Below are 23,657 nucleotides of genomic sequence, written 5' to 3' on the forward strand. Positions count from 1 at the left end.
CAATACATGAAATGTCGTCATAACTGGAACAATACACGAAATGTCATCATAAGCTTCTTTCTCCTATGCGAAGGATGGAAAGTGAATGAAGTTTGAAGGGCGTGCGAAGGACACAGTACAGTGTTCATCATAGATGAAGGATGCAGGAGGGTTAAAGTAGGTAGGATGCTGCAAGTCTAGCGAAACTGCGTTACAGTTGCAAAATTTTGGTGTCCGATGGTTAGGTGTGTGACCTGAGAGCAGTGCAGGCAGAGGCTGATACAAGCTAGCAAAGGCAAATCAAAGATTCAGAGTAAACCTTTTGATTTAGCAATGTTTTGTCAATTTTGGAACCTTACTGTATATCTGATAATGAGCCACAGCGGCACAAACGTCATTTAAATAAAAGGTTTTTCTCTACGACGTGGATTACCGTACCAGGTAAATTGAAAAAAATTATTGGCCCAGTTTCAAAACAAAAATAATTGGTCTACTGTCCAACATGGGGTTCAGTCTTAGCAAATGCTATTTACACACTTCCATGCATATTAGTCACAGCATTTTAATTATTATGGACAACAGAAGATCCAATGGGATGTGGAAAAGAATCCTTCCTCCGTAAGCCATGCGTGTCGTAAGAGGCAACTAAAATACCGGGAGCAAGGGGCTAGTAACCCCCTTCTCCAGTATAAATTTCTAAATATAAAACGAAAATCTTTCATTTTTCTTTTCAGGTCACCCTACCTCTGTGGGAGACGGCAGGTGTGTTTGCAAAAAAAAGACAACAGGAAAGGTCATAAGGTATTTAAAATGGAGAAACTTACCTCAGGGAAGCCAGTGACACCAGCACGGCAGTGATAGATGCCAACAGTGTCAGGACTCACAGTCAGTGTCAACTTGGCACCCAGGTTGATCACCTGAAGTGGGGAAGAAGCACGGTTATCACACGTATTGTTTTTTATTTAATAAACTTGCCGTGATGCGAGTTAAATTTACAGTATTTGCTTTTTTTGGGGGTTTTTGATCTCCTGATAAACCCTCTTACTCTGTGGGTTTAGCTTTTAATGAAGAAAATATTAATGATAATTCTTTATACTTACTATTGTTTGCCTCCCATTCTCTACTATATTATTTACCTCTATTTTGAGTTGGTTCAACGAGCAACTTTTATTTTTCTGTCATTCATCTCACCAGCTTGACAATCTCTGTTTTTAATAAGTCCTCTCAACTGTTCTCTCTCTCTCTCTCTCTCTCTCTCTCTCTCTCTCTCTCTCTCTCTCTCTCTCTCTCTCTCTCTCTCTCTCTCTCTCTCTCTCTCTCTCCTACATTATTTTTATTTTCCTACTCTGACACTCTTCCTCGCCTTCCATCTATATTCCATCCATTTTATTCCATCCAGTTTCATCTTGTTATTTCTGCAGCACCTCTCAACACCTCTCAACACCTCTCCTCCTACCCTCCTCGGGACACTTCTTATACCTTGGCCCATTATTTTCCGTCTTACTCTCAACCCTCTTCCCCTTCTCACTCACCTTCCTGCCCTCCACACTCACCTTCCTGCCCTCCACACTCACCTTCCTGCCCTCCACACTCACCTTCCTGCCCTCCACACTCACCTTCCTGCCCTCCACACTCCCCTTCCTGCCCTCCACACTCACCTTCCTGCCCTCCACACTCACCTTCCTGCCCTCCACACTCACCTTCCTGCCCTTCACACTCACCTTCCTGCCCTCCACACTCTCACCTTCCTGCCCTCCACACTCCCCTTCCTGCCCTCCACACTCACCTTCCTGCCCTCCACACTCACCTTCCTGCCCTCCACACTCACCTTCTTGCCCTCCACACTCACCTTCCTGCCCTCCACACTCACCTTCCTGCCCTCCACACTCACCTTCCTGCCCTCCACACTCACCTTCCTGCCCTCCACACTCACCTTCCTGCCCTCCACACTCACCTTCCTGCCCTCCACACTCACCTTCCTGCCCTCCACACTCACCTTCCTGCCCTCCACACTCACCTTCCTGCCCTCCACACTCACCTTCCTGCCCTCCACACTCACCTTCCTGCCCTCCACACTCACCTTCCTGCCCTCCACACTCACCTTCCTGCCCTCCACACTCACCTTCCTGCCCTCCACACTCACCTTCCTGCCCTCCACACTCACCTTCTTGCCCTCCACACTCACCTTCCTGCCCTCCACACTCACCTTCCTGTCCTCCACACTCACCTTCCTGCCCTCCACACTCACCTTTCTGCCCTCCACACTCACCTTCCTGCCCTCCACACTCACCTTCTTGCCCTCCACACTCACCTTCCTGCCCTCCACACTCACCTTCTTGCCCTCCACACTCACCTTCCTGCCCTCCACACTCACCTTCCTGCCCTCCACACTCACCTTCCTGCCCTCCACACTCACCTTCCTGCCCTCCACACTCACCTTCCTGCCCTCCACACTCACCTTCCTGCCCTCCACACTCACCTTCCTGCCCTCCACACTCCCCTTCCTGCCCTCCACACTCACCTTCCTGCCCTCCACACTCCCCTTCCTGCCCTCCACACTCACCTTCCTGCCCTCCACACTCACCTTCCTGCCCTCCACACTCACCTTCCTGCCCTCAACACTCACCTTCTTGCCCTCCACACTCACCTTCCTGCCCTCCACACTCACCTTCATGCCCTCCACACTCCCCTTCCTGCCCTCCACACTCACCTTCCTGCCCTCCACACTCACCTTCCTGCCCTCAACACTCACCTTCTTGCCCTCCACACTCACCTTCCTGCCCTCCACACTCACCTTCCTGCCCTCAACACTCACCTTCTTGCCCTCCACACTCACCTTCCTGCCCTCCACACTCACCTTCCTGCCCTCAACACTCACCTTCTTGCCCTCCACACTCACCTTCCTGCCCTCCACACTCACCTTCCTGCCCTCCACACTCACCTTCCTGCCCTCCACACTCACCTTCCTGCCCTCCACACTCACCTTCCTGCTCTCCACACTCCCCTTCCTGCCCTCCACACTCACCTTCCTGCCCTTCACACTCACCTTCTTGCCCTCCACACTCACCTTCCTGCCCTCCACACTCACCTTCATGCCCTCCACACTCCCCTTCCTGCCCTCCACACTCACCTTCCTGCCCTCCACACTCACCTTCATGCCCTCCACACTCCCCTTCCTGCCCTCCACACTCACCTTCCTGCCCTTCACACTCACCTTCTTGCCCTCCTGGTGTAGCCAGACAATCTCCGGAGGAGGATTTCCATCAATATCACAAGTGAGAGTCACGGATTTACCCTCATCCTCGTCAATATCAGTAGGTTCCTTCTTGAATCTAGGAGCATCTAAGGGGACAGAGGAAACAGTTTATTGTCTCTGTCTGCATTTGTCTGTCTCTGTCTATTTCTGTTTTTCTCTCTCAGCTCACGTATTTCTTACCCTGTAAAACATTGCAACTCTCACAGTTCTAAGATTATTCATCTCTCTCATTCTCTCTCCCCTTTTGTTCTGCTTTCTCTCTCACCTCTCTCTCTCTCTCTTCTGTCTCACTGTCTCTAGCCACTCTCCACTCTCACCTCTTTAGATATTAACTAACTCTCATTACAAATTTAACACACCTATCGTATGTGATATGATACGAAAGGTACATTCAACTAGCAGTGGTTATCATAATGTCACTGTTGTATAGAGTTAGATAATTAAGACACATGTGCAACAGTTGGGTATCTTTATTTTTCAAACGTTTCGCCCACACAGTAGGCTTCTTCAGTCAGATACAGAGGCAGCAGATGAAGATGAAGTAATCAATCCATCAACCTTGGAGGCAGTGGCGGATGTACTGTGAATCTAAAGATATTTAAGCTTGAGGGCCCCTAATCTAAAGATACTTAAGCTTGAGAGCCCCTAATCTAAAGATACTTAAGCTTGAGGGCCCCTAATCTAAAGATACTTAAGCTTGAGGGCCCCTAATCTAAAGATACTTAAGCTTGAGGGCCCCTAATCTAAAGATACTTAAGCTTGAGGGCCCCTAATCTAAAGAGTGAGGGCCCCTAATCTAAAGATACTTAAGCTTGAGGGCCCCTAATCTAAAGATACTTAAGCTTGAGGGCCCCTAATCTAAAGATACTTAAGCTTGAGGGCCCCTAATCTAAAGATACTTAAGCTTGAGGGCCCCTAATCTAAAGATACTTAAGCTTGAGGGCCCCTAATCTAGGAGGGGCCCCAGAAGCTATTTTAGTCCACATTGCTTAAACATTTTTGGTCTACTGTTTGAAAAGAGGTTGCGAAGGGGCCCCCATAACAGTTCAAGCTTCAGGGCCCCAAAAATGTAGGCCCACCTTTGCTTGGAGATACTGTGTAGGCGCAAAATTTCAACAATAAAGATATCTAATTGTACATGAAAAAAAATGGCTATAACTATGACCATCATTTTTGAAGGGGTGGACTGGTAAGCCAGCGGAAGGCGTCGGTCAGATGACCAAAAGTTCCAACGGCGGGTCTAGACCGCGTCAGGATACACTTTATCCTGTTTCCTGACAAACCTTACCTAACCTTACCCAACTTTTCGATATTTTATACCATATTCAACACATGCGGGTATATACAAGCTTGTTAAAAGCAAAAGCCGGCAATAGCCTCACCAAGTTACAAAACAATCTTAAATCAGGATGATGTTTCTCTCTCTCTCTGTGAAGAGAGAAACATCATCCTGTCTTACATGAGGTGCGAAATACGTGTGCTTATTTCTTCTCTGTGACTGGTTAAAGCTCTGAATAGGTCGAAACGTTGACTCTAGGCTTGTTCTACAAGGTGTGTCTTTTCGGGGTAGTGCTAGCTTTTATTGTGACACGTTTCGCTCTATGTAGAGCTCTATATACAGTGTCTTTTATTGTTGGTAGGTCACTTATACGTAGCTAAAAACTGTTCCTCCAGAAAGAGTAAAGAAAAGTGTGCAAAAACGTGCTTTCATTTCGACAGTGTTTCGACGCGTTTAGATCTTTATTAAACAATAAGCATCTAAATTGCTCGAAATGTTTTCTCAGTAATAGCTTATTTTGTATAGTGTATTCACTCCACCCAGCTTCCCGTCCACCCAGCTGTCCCTCCACCCAGCTTCCCGTCCACCCAGCTGTCCCTCCACCCAGCTGTCCCTCCACCCAGCTGCCCCTCCACACAGCTGTCCCTGCACCCAGCTTCCCCTCCACCCAGCTGTCCCTCCACCCAGCTGTCCCTCCACCCAGCTGTCCCTCCACCCAGCTGTCCCTCCACCCAGCTGTCCCTCCACCCAGCTGTCCCTCCACCCAGCTGTCCCTCCACCCAGCTGTCCCTCCACACAGCTTCCCCTCCACCCAGCTGTCCCTCCACCCAGCTGTCCCTCCACTCAGCTGTCCCTCCACCCAGCTGTCCCTCCACCCAGCTTCCCCTCCACCCAGCTGCCCCTCCACCCAGCTGTCCCTGCACCCAGCTTCCCCTCCACCCAGCTGTCCCTCCACCCAGCTGTCCCTCCACCCAGCTGTCCCTCCACCCAGCTGTCCCTCCACCCAGCTGTCCCTCCACCCAGCTGTCCCTCCACCCAGCTTTCCCTCCACCCAGCTTCCCCTCCACCCAGCTGCCCCTCCACCCAGCTGTCCCTGCACCCAGCTTCCCCTCCACCCAGCTGTCCCTCCACCCAGCTGTCCCTCCACCCAGCTGTCCCTCCACCCAGCTGTCCCTCCACCCAGCTGTCCCTCCACCCAGCTGTCCCTCCACCCAGCTGTCCCTCCACCCAGCTGTCCCTCCACCCAGCTGTCCCTCCACCCAGCTGTCCCTCCACCCAGCTGTCCCTCCACCCAGCTGTCCCTCCACCCAGCTGTCCCTCCACCCAGCTGCCCCTCCACCCAGCTGTCCCTCCACCCAGCTGTCACTCCACCCAGCTTCCCCTCCACCCAGCTGTCCCTCCACCCAGCTGTCCCTCCACCCAGCTGCCCCTCCACCCAGCTGCCCCCCCACCACTCACACTCAACACTAAGGGTGTGCTCTGCCTTGGTGGTGCCTATGGAGTTAGAGACGAGACAGGCGACGCGAGCGCCGTTCGACTCCCGCTGGATTCTGTTCATGATGTACTGGGTAGTCTGGTCGCCCACTACACCGACGTCGTTCACCTCCCATCGGTACCTGAGCTCGGGTGGGTTGCCCTCTGCATTACACGTGAACTTCACCTGTAAAAAACGGAACTGTGAAAGTCGCGAGATGAAGACCTCGGGGGTAACCAGGTTTTTTTTTTTCCTGTCTTCTCTAATTGACACTCATGTGTCGCTGCTTATGCTGTTAAAAATTCATGACACGATTCTCGTTGTGGTAACCTCATGACATGTTCAAGGTGTGTGTGTGTGTGTGTGTGTGTGTGTGTGTGTGTGTGTGTGTGTGTGTGTGTGTGTGTGTGTGTGTGTGTGTGTGTGTGTGTGTGTGTCTGTATGTCTGTCTGTGTCTGTGTGTGTGTGTCTGTGTCTGTGTGTGTCTGTGTACTCACCTAATTGTGGTTGCAGTGGTCGAGACTCAGCTCCTGGCCCAGCCTCTTCAATGAACGCTACTAGGTCCTCTCTCTCCCTGCTCCATGAGCTTTATCATACCTCGTCTTAAAGCTATGTATAGTTCCTGTGTGTGTGTGTGTGTGTGTGTGTGTGTGTGTGTGTGTGTGTGTGTGTGTGTGTGTGTGTGTGTGTGTGTGTGTGTGTGTGTGTGTGTGTGTATGTGTGTGTGTGTGTATGTGTATGAGAAGTTAGGTTACGAGAGGTTTCTAAGTTAGGTTTTGTCCAAAAATAATTTTAATATCTTTGAAAAACATACCTGTCAGTCTGAAAAAAGAATACATAATCATTCTTTAAATACGTTCATTTATGAAATAACTACCAAAGTATTTCACGTTTAGGAATTAACGAAGCCGAGGCTTCAGAGGTAATAATTATTTACCATTACGACAGTGATTGTAAACATATATGTACTGAGGGTTAGACTCTGGAATTGAACTTAGACTCGTAGACACTGGAATTGAACTTAGACTCGTAGACACTGGAATTGAACTTAGACTCGTAGACACTGGAATTGAACTTAGACTCGTAGACACTGGAATTGAACTTAGACTCGTAGACACTGGAATTGAACTTAGACTCGTAGACACTGGAAATGAACTTAAGACTCGTAGACACTGGAAATGAACTTAGACTCGTAGACACTGGAAATGAACTTAAGACTCGTAGACTGTAACCTGCTACTTTACAAACAAGTGGTAGGATGCTATGTACGACCTTCCAGGTATATCCCAGGTATACTCCAGGTATACTCCAGGTATACTCCAGTTATACTTCAGGTATACTTTAGAAAAAGGGGCCTTTCCCTCACTTCAGAAAAACTGAGCAAGTCTCATCTAAACTCAACCATTCTCATTTGGTTGCATGGTAATGTGGGTTTAAATCTCTGGAAATCCCGTCCATGAACTCTATTTTCACAGTGCATGAAAAATCAAATTGGCAGGACTCACGAAATCGTAAGGACACGATTGCAAACACATCACGAAGCTGGTGGGGTTAGAACCCATGGCAAGTGAGTCGTAAAAGTCTAGGCCAGTGCGTAAACCACTGGGTCACAGGGCTACTGTAAGATTCATCTAACGTAGTTCTATCCTCACCAGTACCGTGGTTTGTAGATTTCCACAGTGTGGAGATTCATAAATGATCCACATGTTAGAGGGGAGCTCCACAAAGGTGCCTTGACGCCGGTGAGGGGTTCTTGAGGAAAGGCGCTGGATGTATTCTCCCCTTAAATCGAACCTGAATGCCTCTCCAACCACGGTGCAGGTGGGGCTCGAACTCGCGGCAAGTGAATCGTAAAACTCCAGGGCAGTGCGCAAACCACTGGGCCAGCTGGCTACAATAAGATTCATCCAGCTAGGGTACAAAAGATTTAAAAGATACATTGCTGGTATAAAGATAGCATATACAGAACATGAGGTTTGAGGGATACATTTCTAGTACACAATGTCACGTGTTTGTCACAGATTACAATGTTAAAATCTCATGCAGCTCCTCAGAGCCGGGACGCGTACGCAAGATACAGCAGGCATTACCCCTCTGGATCGCAGCGCTGAGTCGCCGGAATAGAAAACTAGCCGCCCTAGGATCCCTGGTTACCCTGATCAGTCTTTTGCCCAGTTCGGTATATTTATACCTACAATTTCGTGAGTCTGAATGCCTCTCATTCCCCAGGTGCTACATGACCCAAACAGGTTTATCGCTTCCCTCTGATTAAGTAAATTAAAAACAAAGTAAATCTTAGAAAACCACTCTGTTTATCTCGGATTATAATAAACCAAACAGAAAGGAAATGAGAAGAAAACGAGAAGACGTGTCTTCTCGTTTTCTTTCTCTTTTCTCTAATAGTTTACCTTAATGATAGTCTAGTATGGAGCGTAACACTGTCTAACATGTCTGCTCTGACGTATGGATTAGTTGTGAGATGCTCCAGTTACGGTTTTGTGACGTATTCTTCACTGAATAGAGACTTGATGCACGATACCAGGTACCTGTGAGCCTGCTGTCATCACTGTTTTTACTAGTAGCAACATCATTGCCACCACTACCAACATCACTACCACTATCACTTACAACATCACTACTACCATCACTTACAACATTACTACCACCATCACTTACAACATTACTACCACCATCACTTACAACATCACTACCACCATCACTTGCAACATTACCACCACCATCACTTACAACATTACTACCACCATCACTTACAACATCACTACCACCATCACTTGCAACATTACTACCACCATCACTTACAACATTACTACCACCACCACTTACAACATCACTACCACCATCACTTACAACATCACTACCACTATCACTTACAACATCACTACCACCATCACTTACAACATTACTACCGCCATCACTTACAACATCACTACCACCACCACTTACATCACTACCACCATCACTCACATCATCGTTCTCCTTAATCTTGGCAGAGTCGACGGAAATCTTGACTTCCGGCGGGTACTTGACCAACATAACCAGGGTTCTGATGATAGGTACTTCGAGTGATTTGTGCGACACCTGGCAGGAGATGTTGGCTTCATGATGCTTCCTCTCTGGCGTCAGATCCAGACGACTCTTCACAGCCACCAGGATGCTGTCATGTTGTGGCAGCTTGGTCGTGTTTACCTGGCTCCCTGGTACACTATCCTTGCCATCCATAAGCCACTTAATCTGCCCATACAATTTTGAATTATCATACATCTTTTACATTAGTTCATAGATTATTTTATATTATACCCACCCCCCTCTTAATTTTTAACATTTCACATATTTTTGATCAATCATATGAAGAATACAATAAACTGAAACTGTAAAGGAATTTTTTGGGATCAAAATATTTTTAGTGGTAAGCAGAAATTAGTCCAGTAAATCGTAAAGGCCTTAATCAAAGCAATTTCTTGATATAAGAAAACGAACTAATCTTTCCCTATTTTAGAACCATATTTCCCATGTGCTGAACAACGCCTACGTATTTAGCGCTTCCCCTATTTATAATAATAAGGCATTACGTTATTTAATATTACATTGGTAATATTATATTGAGTTTTACTCTTGCTACACGTGAATTGTGTTTAAAAACCTATCATTTTCCCCCTATAGGCTAGGTCATTCCACTTCCTGATATCCTCAGGCTAAATAAATAGTTACTGACATACCTGTGAATCACCTGTGTCTTTAACTTTTACCTGCGCTGTCTTGTACCTGTTTTCCGCCTATCGAGCACTCCATAAACAAGAAAACCTTAATCCCTAAAATTAATATTTGTCTTTATCTCTCTCTCTCTCTCTCTCTCTCTCTCTCTCTCTCTCTCTCTCTCTCTCTCTCTCTCTCTCTCTCTCTCTCTCTCTCTCTCTCTCTCTCTCCCACTCACTTACCGTGGAGGCAGGTGTACTGAGTCCAGCCTCACAGGTGATGCGCACAGGTGAGCCGGCTGTCGTCTCCATAGGTGAGAGTTTGTCCAGGTACACCTGTGCACACACAAAATATATAGTTATTTTGTGTGTACACACTTCATACAGTGTGTACACTTGTGTACACATTGGCTAACAGACTACAGGAGTGGCATGCGTAGAAATTTATGTAAACTAATTATCCCCATGAAAAGAATATGTACAGTGAGTGTACTACCAGAGAATAGTTGCAAAATGCACCACTGTTCTACCGCCCCTTTGGGTTTATCGCTGTCAATAAAATAATAAAAATAAACAGATAAATAAAAAAAGAACAGAAGACTAAAGGGGGACACCAACGAAGCAGTAGCTGTCTTGATGGGGAAGCCCCATCAAGACCAAGTGGATCTTGACCGGAGGAATTAAATCTATTGCCCCGTTAATTGGACTGAACCTGGGTACCTCACGACCCTCAGACGAGCCTCGTCCAGGGTCGGGCTGCGAGAGTAGGAAAACTTCCGAAAGCCTTCAGAGGTAACCTCCCTTCCGTCCCTCTATTTGGCCTCCTCATTGGCAATATTTTTCCCCTTGTAATTCAGCTCCTAGGCAGAGGGAAAAGAACCATTATTGGTCCCGTTCTGAAGTGGAATTCGGTGCTGGTATTGTCGTGCAACGAGAATTAGAGTATCTGGGGAGGTGAATGCCTCCAGTGACCCTCAGGATGACCTCTTGTAATCTTGGATGACGTAAGTATTACCAGAGGCTACCTTAAGATCCTGGGGTGGCAGACGAAGGGCTACTACTCCAGATGCTTCTTATTGCCCACCAATGTTACTGGTTGAGTCTAGCTTAGCCAATGCAGGAGATGCCATCCTGATGTGTCGAGTTTCCTCGTATACCGAGTGGCACCTGCCACTCTCCCCTTTCATTTTTTTCTAAGAAAATAAGAAGAGGAAAAAGAAGCAGCCAAACTTGAATACCTGACTGGCCTGACCCCCAGCACGCCCATGGACCCTCCTCAGTTCCCGGAATCGCTTTCGGGTAATCGTCCGCACCCTAGACTGAAGGTCAATATACTCCATTTTCTTGCCCAAGACCTTAGCATGACCTGCACTACAAGACCGGCTTCTCCTTCGACTCACTGATGACTCACAAATCGTCGACACAACAGGGGACAGAGTGGCTTCCAGCCATCAGATAAATAACACCGATAGACAAATGATGAAATCAACGTTGAACACACAAGAACAAACAGTACGAAACCTACTTCCTGGAAACCTTCATCATGAACGAGATTCTTTTCCTTACAAGCAACGAGATTCTTTTCCTTACAAGCAACAGATCCAGAAAGCTGCCTGAATGACCATATACTTAGGCAGGAACTCATAGCCCATGTTGACCCAGACATAAACTTCCAGACTGTCATAGAGGACACGTGCATCATCAGAGTCAGTAATACCAACCAAGACAGTGCTTTAATACGGTTACCCACCATCAGTAATACCTCGGTAACACTTCAACGACGTTGCACCTATGTCCGCCCGGCAGGACAGTGAAGCTCCTGACTATTTTTTTCTAAATTAACATTCGATAACTGTTCAGTATACATTGCTGACTAATGGTTATCAGACGCTGTGTGATCATCTACGAATTCAGCGCTTTATCCGTTAAAATTATCAATAACTGTTAACTTACTTGATCATCCGAGTCCTTAGGAGGGAAGTGGACTGTGAGTTTGGCACTGGCGGACTTGAGGTGCCTCTCCCCTTCAGCGCCTCCCACCTGGCACTGATATACTGCGTCATCCTCCACCAACACCGGCTGGATGTGTAGGTTGTACACACCTGAAGAGTAGAACCACATAGTAGGTTGTCTAATTTTGATATTTGTAAATAATTAAGCTCTCTTACCACTGTAAAATTTTAAAGGTTATACAGAGCAAGACCAACGATAAGATTAACTAATAATAAAAACTATTAACATTAAAACACAACAAAAATAAATACTGTCATACCAAGTTAAAATAACCAGAATCAGCTAAAAACTCTATTAAAATTTTAATATCAAAAGACTTATTCAAAAGTTCTCCAGGGTCCCTACAGACACCTCGGTAAATATAAAGAACGGAGTGGCTTTAAACGTGACTAAACTTAAAATATAGGAATCACTTTGTGCATAGATTAATGTTCAGCTTCGAGGAAGCATCACCCTCGTCATTCTTTACCTTAGTGGGCCAAACAGATTCAAGAAGAAATATTACGAAAATAAGAACTGCTAAATAATACACAGGTGAAAAAAGCTCGATTTTAATCTTAATATTCAGTTTCTTAATCGTCTCACCATCACTGTCGTCCACCTCCATCCTGTATCTACTGAACCCTTGAAGTTCCTCGTCTGTGCCAAGACCGAAGCCGTCCTTGGTCCACTGCACCGTCCCTCTCCTGTCCGCCACCTTGCACGACAGTATTACACTCTCTCCGTGTTTTGCCGTCGTATTCTCCGGCTCCTGAATGAATCTCTGTTCTCCATAAACAACGGTGAGCAGAAAAGAAACACAAACTAGACACAGAATCTCTGCCCACTTTGCCTCGAAGTGAACCAGATTCATTTTGAACACAGAACACGAAGCTTCGCGATACTTAAGTTGACAATGGGATTTAATTCACGAATTCAGGAATTTGATTTCGATTTCATCTTTGTCCACTTGGTGCGTCTTGTTACATGAATATCTGAAAAGAAATCAAATTAATAGATTTATATTGGTCATATAATTATTACTAAATAGCCAATTTCAGATTTAGTACATATTTCTGAACTATAATAATAGTTATTGATATTATTACATTCATGGGTATGTAAACTGCTTCCGGTTTAGAATGTGTATAGTATTTATACTATACACATTTATAAATGCCAAGTTTAGCTACAAACATTCGTAATTTCAAAAAATAATCATGTAATTTTCTGTATAGAGAATACAAAGTCACAATACTGTGACTGGAACAATACACAAATGTGCCACATGTAAGAGACTGTAACTTCTGATGACGTTCCGGTCCGACTTAGAGAATTGACTTGTCACCGAAACGTTGATATAAGCTTCGATCTGCTACATGGGGGTTATATATGTAATCTTCTGTATGTTTCAGTAATTGTAAACACCGTTTGTGGGTTACATCAAGTATTGAGAGAGTCTGGCGGTACAGTACAAATTATACATGAATAATATTATGTGAGATGCGCTGGGTTAGTTCACTAAGACAAAAGGTGAGGCAACCAGAGGAGAATCTACTGTGTGAACTTCAAGAGGACAGATAGGAAGGACTCTCCAGCCCGGTTCGAGTTCCGTGAGGGCTGGGCTATAGCCAGGTTGGCCCCCCAGGTAATCACGACCTGCCACCTCCCAATCCCACGCATCGGCACCAGAGTGCGACTTCAATTATTCATTCGACGAGAGGAATTATGCAGTCACTCCAGAGACCTTCTTCGGTCACCGTCCGAACAAGACCCAAAGTCACGACTGCCTCCCTGATAAATATAATAACAAAACGAGAATCATTCGTGTCCAGCTACAATGCACTCTTAGAAATCCAAGGTACACTTAAAGGAACTCTTACTGTTGCTTGATGACTTGACCAATGAGAGCCGAGAACTCAATTTTCTCATGAAAAGTTTAAAATTTAGATTCCCATAATAAACAAAGTGAAGAATTAGACACATGTGCAACATCTCGGTATCTTTGTTGTAAACATTACGAAAGCCATCCAGTGGCTTTATCAGTACAAATTCAAGGAGGGACTGATTAACTCATCTTTTGTATATAGTTCTACTACCTTCTAATTTTGTCCTTGAATGTGTACAGATAAAGCCACTGGATGGAGAAACGTCTACAGTATTATTATTATTATTATAATCAAGGGGAAGCGCTAAACCCGGAGGATTATACAGCGCCTGGGTGGGGGGATGTGGAAGGCATTCAGGCTTAATTCGGGGAACTGGAGCACAGATCCAATTCCCTAAATCAAGAGCCCCTCACCAACATCAAGGAACCTTCCTTGAGGGGGAACGTCTACAGTAAAGATACCCAGATATTGCACATGTGTCTAATTCTTCATCTTGTTGGTATTGTATACCATACATGTATAAACAACGTGACGGGAATGTAATCTATTAAGAAGATGTGAAATACATCCACTATATGGGACCAATGAAGGAAGGTGTTTGGTGGTGGCGCTGAGAGCACTGAGTGTAAGGGACTCACCATCAGTCACCAGTAGGGAGTGTTAGAGAGGTTTTAGCGTGTGTAGCTAAACATTCTGAAAGACGGATAAACACTGTAGACATTGATGCTCTCACTGGCGGCCTCCTGTGAGTCGAGGAGTCAAGAAATAAGTCTATTTAGGTGCAGGTACACATGAGTACAATATATTAGGTACAAGGACACAAGTGCAACTAATTTGACATTTTTTGTGGCAACTTTCACTCTGCAGGAGCTTTGTCAAACCTTTACAAACAATACATAGACACATAGATACAGATTGAGGTGCACCTCACTCTGTATCTATATAAACCCCACTTGGTTCCGAGGTTTGGCTGAGTGTTGCTAGCACCAGCCAGGAGGCTGGACGACCAGGAGGCTGGACGACCAGGAGGCTGGACGACCAGGAGGCTGAACGACCAGGAGGCTGAACGACCAGGAGGCCTGGTCGTCCGCCGGGTCGCAGGGAGACAAACCTCAAAATTGACTTCAGCTGTGGCTCCTGCGACCATTGCTTAATTAATTAGCAGTTGGATATGCTGAATGTTGAAGACAGAGTAAAACAACTGAAGATAAATCATGTTTATAAAATTGCTCACAAACAGTGTCCAGAATATCTTGCTGTCAATTTTGTCAAGGTTGGGAGCCAAAGCAATCATAGTACTAGGGGGAGAGAGCACAACTTTGTAGTACCCACGGTTATTGGCCAGGCTTCAAATACCTTTTATTGTACAGCAATAAAGGAATGGAACAGACTGCCCGCACATGTCAAAGCCAGTCATAGCATGAACCAGTTCAAGAAGACTGCCAAAAGGTGTCTGATGAATGTAGCTACAGAAAGGGAGGGGAATGATTTTCTATTTTTTAGCTAACATACGTGTAAATTTTACCTTATTCCTAGTAATGACCCTCGTATTGTAGATAGTCTTAATGACCCTCGTGTAGTAGATAGTCTTTTTAGCATGATAATAAGACGTTATCTTCATTATAGAATAATAAGAAAATATTATAACCTTTATATTATAATAATAAGGTAAAAGGACCCCAATGGAAATAAGTCACTCTGTCTGACTTTTTTGGGTTATCCCAGGTTCTCTACACATATGCTACTATGTATGATAATTCTATGTAACTGTATTTGTGTATACCTGAATAAACTTACTTACTCTGTGGTCTGTGATAGAGATTAATGAGAGTGCAACATCTGGGTTGTGGACAGTTGTGGAGATGTCCTCTGAACCAAGATTCCATGATGTTGCAGTGTCTAACAAGTTGTACATGTATGGTATACAATACCATAATATTACTATTGTTATTATTAAAATTATTGTTATTATTACTGCTGTCAAAATTTTGGGTATCCTCTTGCTTAACTTTGTCCCAGAGCGTTGTATCAAGAAAAGCCTTTATTCAACAATAGACCAATTCGATGTATTTTCTTTTTTTTTTTTACTCTTGCGCTTGGGGAAAAACGACCACTTATACTTTACAAAAAATGTCTGAATCTCGTCCCGTGTCTCTTTTGGCAACGTTCTCTCCTCACACACTGTGTCCGTGGTTCAAACCGCGGTATGAGTGGAAACGATGGGCATGTTTCCTTACACCTGGTGTCCTTGTTCACCTAGCAGCAAGTAGGTACCTGGGTGTTAATCACTTTATACCTGCTGTCCCTGTTCACCTAGCAGTAAGTAGGTACCTGGGTGTTAGTCACTTTACACCTGCTGTCTCTGTTCACTGTTCACCGAGCAGTAAGTACCTGGATGTTAGTCACTTTACACCAGATGTCCCTGTTCACCTAGCAGTAAGTAGGTACCTGGGTATTAGTATACTGGTGTAGGTCACATCCTGGGGGACAAGATTAAAAGACCACAATGGAAATCAGACAGACAGTCCATCGATGACACACTGGCTTTCTTGGGTTATCCTGGGTTAAAATCCTAGGTTAAAATCCTAGGTTAAGATCCTAGGTTAAAATCCAAGGTTAAAATTACAACAAATCTTATCTAATCTGCTCTTATCCTTTCAAAGATAGCTAGAGAGGCGGTAAGAAGAAATTATATAGTTAGTCATCCTATTATTTTCGTTTTCTATGAGTTCTAGTTTTACCAAAATTTAGGGTCAACTACTTTAAACGTCTCTTTTTATCCCTGTAGCAGATTGCATTCCGTTTAAAAGAAGAAATTTGCATTTTCATAGCTTTGACTCTAAGAAAAAGTAACTATGTGTTACTCTTCAAAAAAAATGATATTAAAAGCCGACTGTGTTTTGAGGCATCACTGCAATTTTTTCGTTTTTTGTTTCTAAGTTATTAGAGAAAATTTAATATAATTTAGGACTAACTTCTTTAAACATCTCGCTTTATAACTATCATTGGTCGAATTTATTTAGTAGTAGAAGTAGTAGTAGCAATAGTAATAGTAGTAGTATTAGTAGTAAAATGTCAAGAACACAGATCACAGTGCCTATGAGCCTGAAGGTAAACAGGTTCGATGCGAGGAAAGAGAGAGCAGTTATAATTCCATGGATCAATATTTTTCCGGCTGTATGCAGGCATCTTCCTACAAGAGGACAATCCGAGGAATCGGCAATAGGTCTTTTGTATGTTTAGTCTGAGCTGGTCTTAGACCAGGCTTAGTAAATATATTTTTGGAAATATAATATTATATTTTGGAAATATGATATTAAAGAAATAAAAGCTATTGAGATAAAGAAAAGGAAATATAATTTTATGCTGCCTTTATTCAATTGTAAGATTTATGTGTCATCCTGCCAGAGTGCAAAACATTTAACAGGGTTCCACTGCGCACTCGTATGAGAGGACGGTACTATATAAGGACAAATTTTTCAAAGCTTTGTACTTACATACGTGTTCACACTGCAGCTGCCATCATAGCATCCTGCAAGATACAAAATTTGCAGTTTATATCCTCTATAATGGAATCACAGTAACTTACCTAAATGTTGTGTTGTACAATGCATAAGGATGGAGGAGCACTGCAGTAGGTCTACTGGGCCATGTAGTACGTGAATGGTATACAATACTGACACATGTCTAATTTACTACTGGACCATGTTGATAGTGACACAGTGTGAAGGTTACGGTATTTTTTGTAACGTTACTTCATAAATAAACAAGAGAAAGTTGGGCTATATAGTGGTTGAGGCGAAGTGCGTGAGGTGTAGAGAGGTCAGGTCAGCGATAACAGTATCAGTTTTAGGTACGAATAATTTTGCCAAACCTTCAGAGAAGGTAAATCGCCCTGAGTGTTTTGACTCTTTGACCGCGGGTTCTCTCCCCGCCCGTGGTATTGTTTATTTGCAATCTTGTCATTACGATTTCGTGAGTCATCAGATGGTTACCAGTGTTACGAGGTAGTGTGCAGGCGTTACTTGTGTCGTCCCTCTGACTTTCGTGTTTCCCTTCCTAGAAGTCTTATGACGTAGGACTTCACACAGACGCCGCCGCCAGCTATGTTGGTGTCTGCAGTGGTGTTCACTGCTTTTGTGTCGTAAACCAGGCCTCTGATGACTCTGGAGGCTATGTTTGAGGCTGCTGTTGCTGGTTTTGGCTAGAGTTATCTTATTTATCTGATCTGGTGTTACACATAATCATCTCTGATCCCTTCGCGGGGGGTGATGAAGTGTCTCGGGAAGCGTTGTGCCTTAAGAACCTTTCAACAACCTTGAAAACCTTTCAACAACCTTGAAAACCTTGCAACAACCTTGAAAACGTTGCAGACGTTTTCACAGTCTTCTTTGAGCAACGTAGAGGAAGAAATCCTGTGGGCACTCAAGAACCCCAAATTATGATCTCTGTTGTTCTGTTGTGATGGGACAGGAAGACCAAGTCAATTTTATTATTGAATTCTCGGTAAACCATGAAATCACATCTATCAGTTTTCTATAGATCACGACGTCCAGGAAAGAAATCCATCCGCCATGTTCTTCCTCCATGGTAAATATGATGCAGGGAGCAACCGAGTCTGTTGTTGAGTATATCAGCGGTATTCAGAGATCTTTGAGTGATGTCCAAGACGTCAACGACGTATCTTAGCCATAGCACGTTTCTCTAGATAAAGATTTTTAGTCTCTCCTACTTCAGATGCTCCATTTACAAGCTGGTGGATGAAATCACAATGAAAGCGTGATTGTAAATATGTAAAAATACTACAATGAACAGAGAAAATAAAATCTGAGCGATTTCATGTTCTTACCCTGTCAACTATGTCCTCTTTTTCTATTTTCTGTTTTCACTGTGTTATTTTTACATACAATTTGGTAGCAATATTCTAAATGAGAGAGCACAAGTGATTTGATTCGTGTCACTATAAGCATTATTTCTCTCGTTTTAAAAGTTCTCATCAACAACCCTTTTTCTGGCCCTTTGAAGCATTTACCTAACATCATTATACCCAAGGATTTTCCATGTTCCTTCGGTTCTATGAGATAAACAGGCTGTATTATGTGTCCAATGTTTCTTTTGAGTTCTTCATTCTTTCCATATCCTAGCAGTTAGAATTTGTCACCAAAAAATGTCAGGTTATTTCACTGCCCGCTGGAAGACTGTTGATATCTGGTTACAATTTTTCCGTGTCGTCTACCGAGGCGACTATCATGGTTATTTGGTTATGGTACGCATAAGATGATAGGAAGCTATGGCTAGTGTTTAAATCTATATCGGCTATGAGGTTGAAAAATACTGAAGTCGCTAGGACACTGATTTCAGATACTGAACATTTATTTTCCTGACGTTAGATATTGCTTCACTTACTACTACTCTTTGCGGCTTCGTAAAAAAACTGAATATCCATTTTCCTACTTTTCCTCCTACAGAGTACCTACTGACCTTATTTTATGGACTATCACTCTATGATCGCTATTCCTAACCCTGTTACGAAGACTGATTAGTTCCTCAGGTCACTTACCGATCAGCTGGGCTGTGCTGAATATGGTAGACTGCTTTTGCTGGTACTAACAGCCAGAATGGCCAAGCTATCAACCTGAAGACCTGGTCTGGGACCGGGCCGTGGAAGTGACGAGCCCGGGAATCGACAATAGATAGATTACAAGTAGCTTTCAGTTTTACAAACAGAAAATAAATGTTTTCCTAATTCGTGCAGCTCACCGTACAAGCATGTAAACAGAGTCTCAACAAAGCTACGATACACAGAAAGAACAACAATACCGTGACTTGAACAATACACAAATAACCCGCACATAGGAGAGAGAAGCGCACCTTCGTGTGTTTGTGTTTAGGTCCAAGTCGGACGGAAACGTCGTCATAAGTTTCTTTCTCCTATCTACCTACCTACCTACCTACCTACCTACCTACCTGGAGGGTATTCCGGGGATCACGCCCCCGCGGTCCGGTCCATGACCAGGCCTCCTGGTGGATCAGGGCCTGATCAACGAGGTTGTTCAAGGTACGAACCACGGCCCAGCTGATCCGGTACTGACTTAGGTATCTGTCCAGCTCCCTCTTGAAGACAACCAGGGGTCTATTGACAATTCCCTTTTGGCTAGTGGGAGGCTGTTGAACAGACTTGGGCCCCAGGTGCTGGTTATTTGTGTATGTGACTTAATACAGAGTAAGCATCATCATCAATACCCGATGCACTAGTTACTTAATACGAAGAATGAGGTGAGTCATGGTTGAGGTAAACACGCCCATCCAATCAGGGGACACCAACATCTATTTTGGACCATCAGGTGTGTAATCAGTTTATTCTCAGTAGAGAAGACGTTCCTGTTTGTTTAAACGTATTTTTGGTATTTCCGTTTGTAAAGCGACCTAGAAGCTACGAGATTTGAGTGATTGAGCTAAAATAATATTAAGAAGTCCGTTGACTTGAGGTGCTGTTGGAGTGTGAGTAGAGTAACATTTATGAAGGGATTCAGGATACCTGGTTAGCCGGACTTGAGTCCTGGAGTGGGACGTATTTAGCCTGCACTTAGAAAAAGGAGTGGTAGGGGTAATGTTGTGATTCAGGGACGTTTGATTCGTAATGTCTGCGAACTTTTGTCAAAACAGTTGCTGACTGAATGTTGGTTAATATGTTTTCTTATTCACCCTTCCTTGTCGGCAAGCGTGCTTAAAATAAATAAATAGCAGCAGCAGCAGCAGCAGCAGCAGCAGCAGCAGCAGCAGCAGCAGCAGCAGCAGCAGCAGCAGCAGCAGCAGCAGCAGCAGCAGCAGCAGCAGCAGCAGCAGCAGCAGCAGCAGCAGCAGCAGCAGCAGCAGCAGCAGCAGCAGCAGCAGCAGCAGCAGCAGCAGCAGCAGCAGCAGCAGCAGCAGCAGCAGCAGCAGCAGCAGCAGCAGCAGCAGCAGCAGCAGCAGCAGCAGCAGCAGCAGCAGCAGCAGCAGCAGCAGCAGCTCCCATCTCAGAGAAAGCAACATGCATTGAGGAGAGAGAGGCAAGTGCTGAGTACAGACTCAGTACGGCGCTAAGAGGATCAGTCAACACAACAATGAAGGCCACTGCTTTTACGAGGTCGCTCTCTGGTATAGTCTCACACCTACAATGTTGACCACAAAACAATTTTTTCCCCACTCGGTTAAATTTACAGGTTAAGAGCTCTCGTCTTACATTGATGGTATACCTACAACACCATATACACGCTAAGAGCTGTCATCGTATCTCAACTCACTCGCAGGCTTAAAACTGCTATCTTGCCTCAGAGTGTTTACGGGTAAACAGCTGCTGTTATCCTACTTCTGCTTATTTCAAAGACCAGCCATTTCTAAAACAAATACACACACACACACACACACACACACACACATACACACACATACACATACACACACACACACACACACACATATATATATATATATATGCAAAACAACCACTCTGAAAGAATAGAGAAATTCCAAGCGCTTTCGTGACTACTCACATTATAAAGTAGTCACGAAAGCGCTTGGAATTTCTCTATTCTTTCAGAGTGGTTGTTTTGCATATTCTGAAATCACCTGTTTACTGTGATCTTATATATATAAATACATATATATATATATATATATATATATATATATATATATATATATATATATATATATATATATATATATATATATATATATATATATATATCGATAAAAAGGCTTCAAGGAAGAATATTTGGATTTCTTCCTGAAGCCGTTTGAATATTCCACTTCCCCTACCACCCCATCTTTTAATATATATTTTTTTTACCAATAGGAATATTTTATTACATAATATGGTACAGAAGATTTAAGAGATACATTGTTGATAAAAAGGTGGCATATAAGGTGCATGTTGTTACGTGTGTATCACCGATTATAAGGCGAAAATCTCATCCAGCTCCTCAGAGCTGGGGCGTGTGCCCAAAATACAGCAGGCATTACCCCTTTGAACAGCCGCCCCGTCTCCAGGTGTGACCTACTGGTAAGCTAGTACCTAGGTACCTATTTACTGCTATGTGAATAGAGGAATAGGTGTAAGGAAGCAGCCAGCAGCTACACCTTTCTGCCTTACATCTCTCACTCCAGTAAGTTGTTATGGCAGTGTGCAGACTGGAGGACCAGAATCACAAGCATTTACCATGTATATATTATCAGATCTCTCTCTCTCTCTCTCTCTCTCTCTCTCTCTTTCTTTCTCTCTCTCTCTCTCTCTCTCTCTCTCTCTCTCTCTCTCTCTCTCTCTCTCTCTCTCTCTCTCTCTCTCTCTCTCTCTCTCTCTCCTCTGCTTGAAAAAGGAGACGTGAACACTGAACAGTTTTCCAGAAGTGAGAACACAAGTGTTCTCACGTGACGTGTTTTGGAAGATCTTTGTAAAACAACTGAGCTCTAGTATCTAAATGTCCTGCTGCAGCAGAGAACAAAAGGCCCACAAAACAAGCCTTTTTTTTTTTTTTTACAAAACACTAAAAGATTGAAACCTGAAGAGATCCAAACATCTCAACAACATCTTGCTCCACGAAGTGTCTTTTCTGTAGTCTATTGTTTCCAGCCCTTTAGCTGGATTTGGCTTTTGTTTTCTTAACAAAAGTCGTCTGACACTTGAGATCTCCTCCCTTTCCTCGGATCATACAACAGTGCCTCTCAGTCCTCAGGCGCTGTGTGACCTCCTTTGAATTTATCTGTTTCCAATGGATACAATAATAATAATAATAATAATAATAATAATAATAATAATAATAATAATAATAATTATTATTATTATTATTATTATTATTATTATTATTATTATTATATTCATAGAGGTAATAATCAACAGTATTAGTTAACACTTGATTATTGTAATCCTTATAGAGAATAAACTTTGAATTTGAATTTGAATTTGAATTGAATTAGTAAATACATATTAATCACGTTCCCTCCTAAGCAAAACGTTCACTGATAATCGTTCAAACTGGAACGTTACCTGGATGTTCTCGGTCACAACTTTGCCACAACACAGGCATAGAGGCGGGGTCGGGAGCTGAGCCTCGACCCTCGCAACATACGTCTCGGTAAGCACGCCCGCGAGCGAACACACACACACACATGGTGGTGGATACAGGATCCATACATAGCTTTAAGAAGAGGTATGATTAAAGCTCATGAAGCAGGGAGTGACCTAGTAGCGACCAGTAAAGAGGCGGGGCCAGGAGCTATGAATCGACAAATGCAACCACAATTAGTCGAGTACAGTTAGGTGAGTACACACATACACATCCAAAACGTCAGCCCCGGCTATCCACACTGTCAGCCATCAGCCATACAAGATACCCCACCTAAAACCATTCCTTCTCCTCAGAACAGACATAATACCACTAACCTCAGCTTTGTATCATCGTTCACAGAGAGTACCAAAATAAGCATGAAAATCACCTCAGCGGAAGACACAGAAAAAAACTACAAACGTCAACAGAATCTTCCAATGGCTGAATGAAAACAAGAGGCCCAGTTATGACAAAATTTCAGCTGCACAAATACGAGAGGAATGAAGACCCGAACAAAAACACAGTATACGGAACATAGACAGACCATATCGTACAACGCTAAAACAAAATCAAGGAAAAGATGGGGGGATAATTATGGCAAAGGATCTCATTTAGAGAAGACAAAAAGACTAGAAATATGAAAAGGTGAATTCTGTGAGCGTTCAAAACTAGAGAAGCAATGCTAATGAAGGTATTTTTTTTTTTAAATAATTTTTGATAACACGACTTGAATATTGCTCTCTCATCAATAAGCTTCGTAAAGTATGACAGTTGGTGACTTTCTTTTGTGATTAGCAATATCTTAATATATGATTATGTAAGAATGGTATATAATACCGACAAGATGAGATTAAGACACATGTGCAACATCTGGGTATCTTTATTGTAGACGTTTCGCCATCCAGTGGCTTTATCAATACAAATTCTAGGACATAACTTGAAGACAGTAGAACTATGTACAGAAGATGAGGTAATCAGTCCCTCAACCT

General features: G+C 43.7%; 1 protein-coding gene across 8 annotated transcripts in view; it reads right to left on the reverse strand.

Moving 5' to 3' along the window:
• Positions 1–23,657, reverse strand: part of LOC128700241 (irregular chiasm C-roughest protein) — a 100,757-nt gene that overhangs the window by 18,020 nt on the left and 59,080 nt on the right. For 6 of the 8 annotated variants that reach the window (XM_070100732.1, XM_070100734.1, XM_070100739.1 and 3 more), the window contains 8 exons: positions 17,080–17,114; positions 12,300–12,688; positions 11,655–11,803; positions 9,945–10,037; positions 8,974–9,240; positions 5,973–6,174; positions 3,194–3,321; positions 804–896 (listed from right to left, as the gene is read on the reverse strand). In XM_070100732.1, coding sequence (XP_069956833.1) covers positions 804–896; positions 3,194–3,321; positions 5,973–6,174; positions 8,974–9,240; positions 9,945–10,037; positions 11,655–11,803; positions 12,300–12,567 — 1,200 coding nt within the window. In that variant the 5' untranslated portion in view covers positions 12,568–12,688; positions 17,080–17,114. The remainder of the gene's footprint in view (positions 1–803; positions 897–3,193; positions 3,322–5,972; positions 6,175–8,973; positions 9,241–9,944; positions 10,038–11,654; positions 11,804–12,299; positions 12,689–17,079; positions 17,115–23,657) is intronic. The other 2 variants (XM_070100733.1, XM_070100735.1) reach the window with 1 other exon arrangement.

Source organism: Cherax quadricarinatus, chromosome 74 (assembly GCF_038502225.1).
Source record: "Cherax quadricarinatus isolate ZL_2023a chromosome 74, ASM3850222v1, whole genome shotgun sequence".
Lineage (NCBI taxonomy): Eukaryota > Metazoa > Arthropoda > Malacostraca > Decapoda > Parastacidae > Cherax > Cherax quadricarinatus.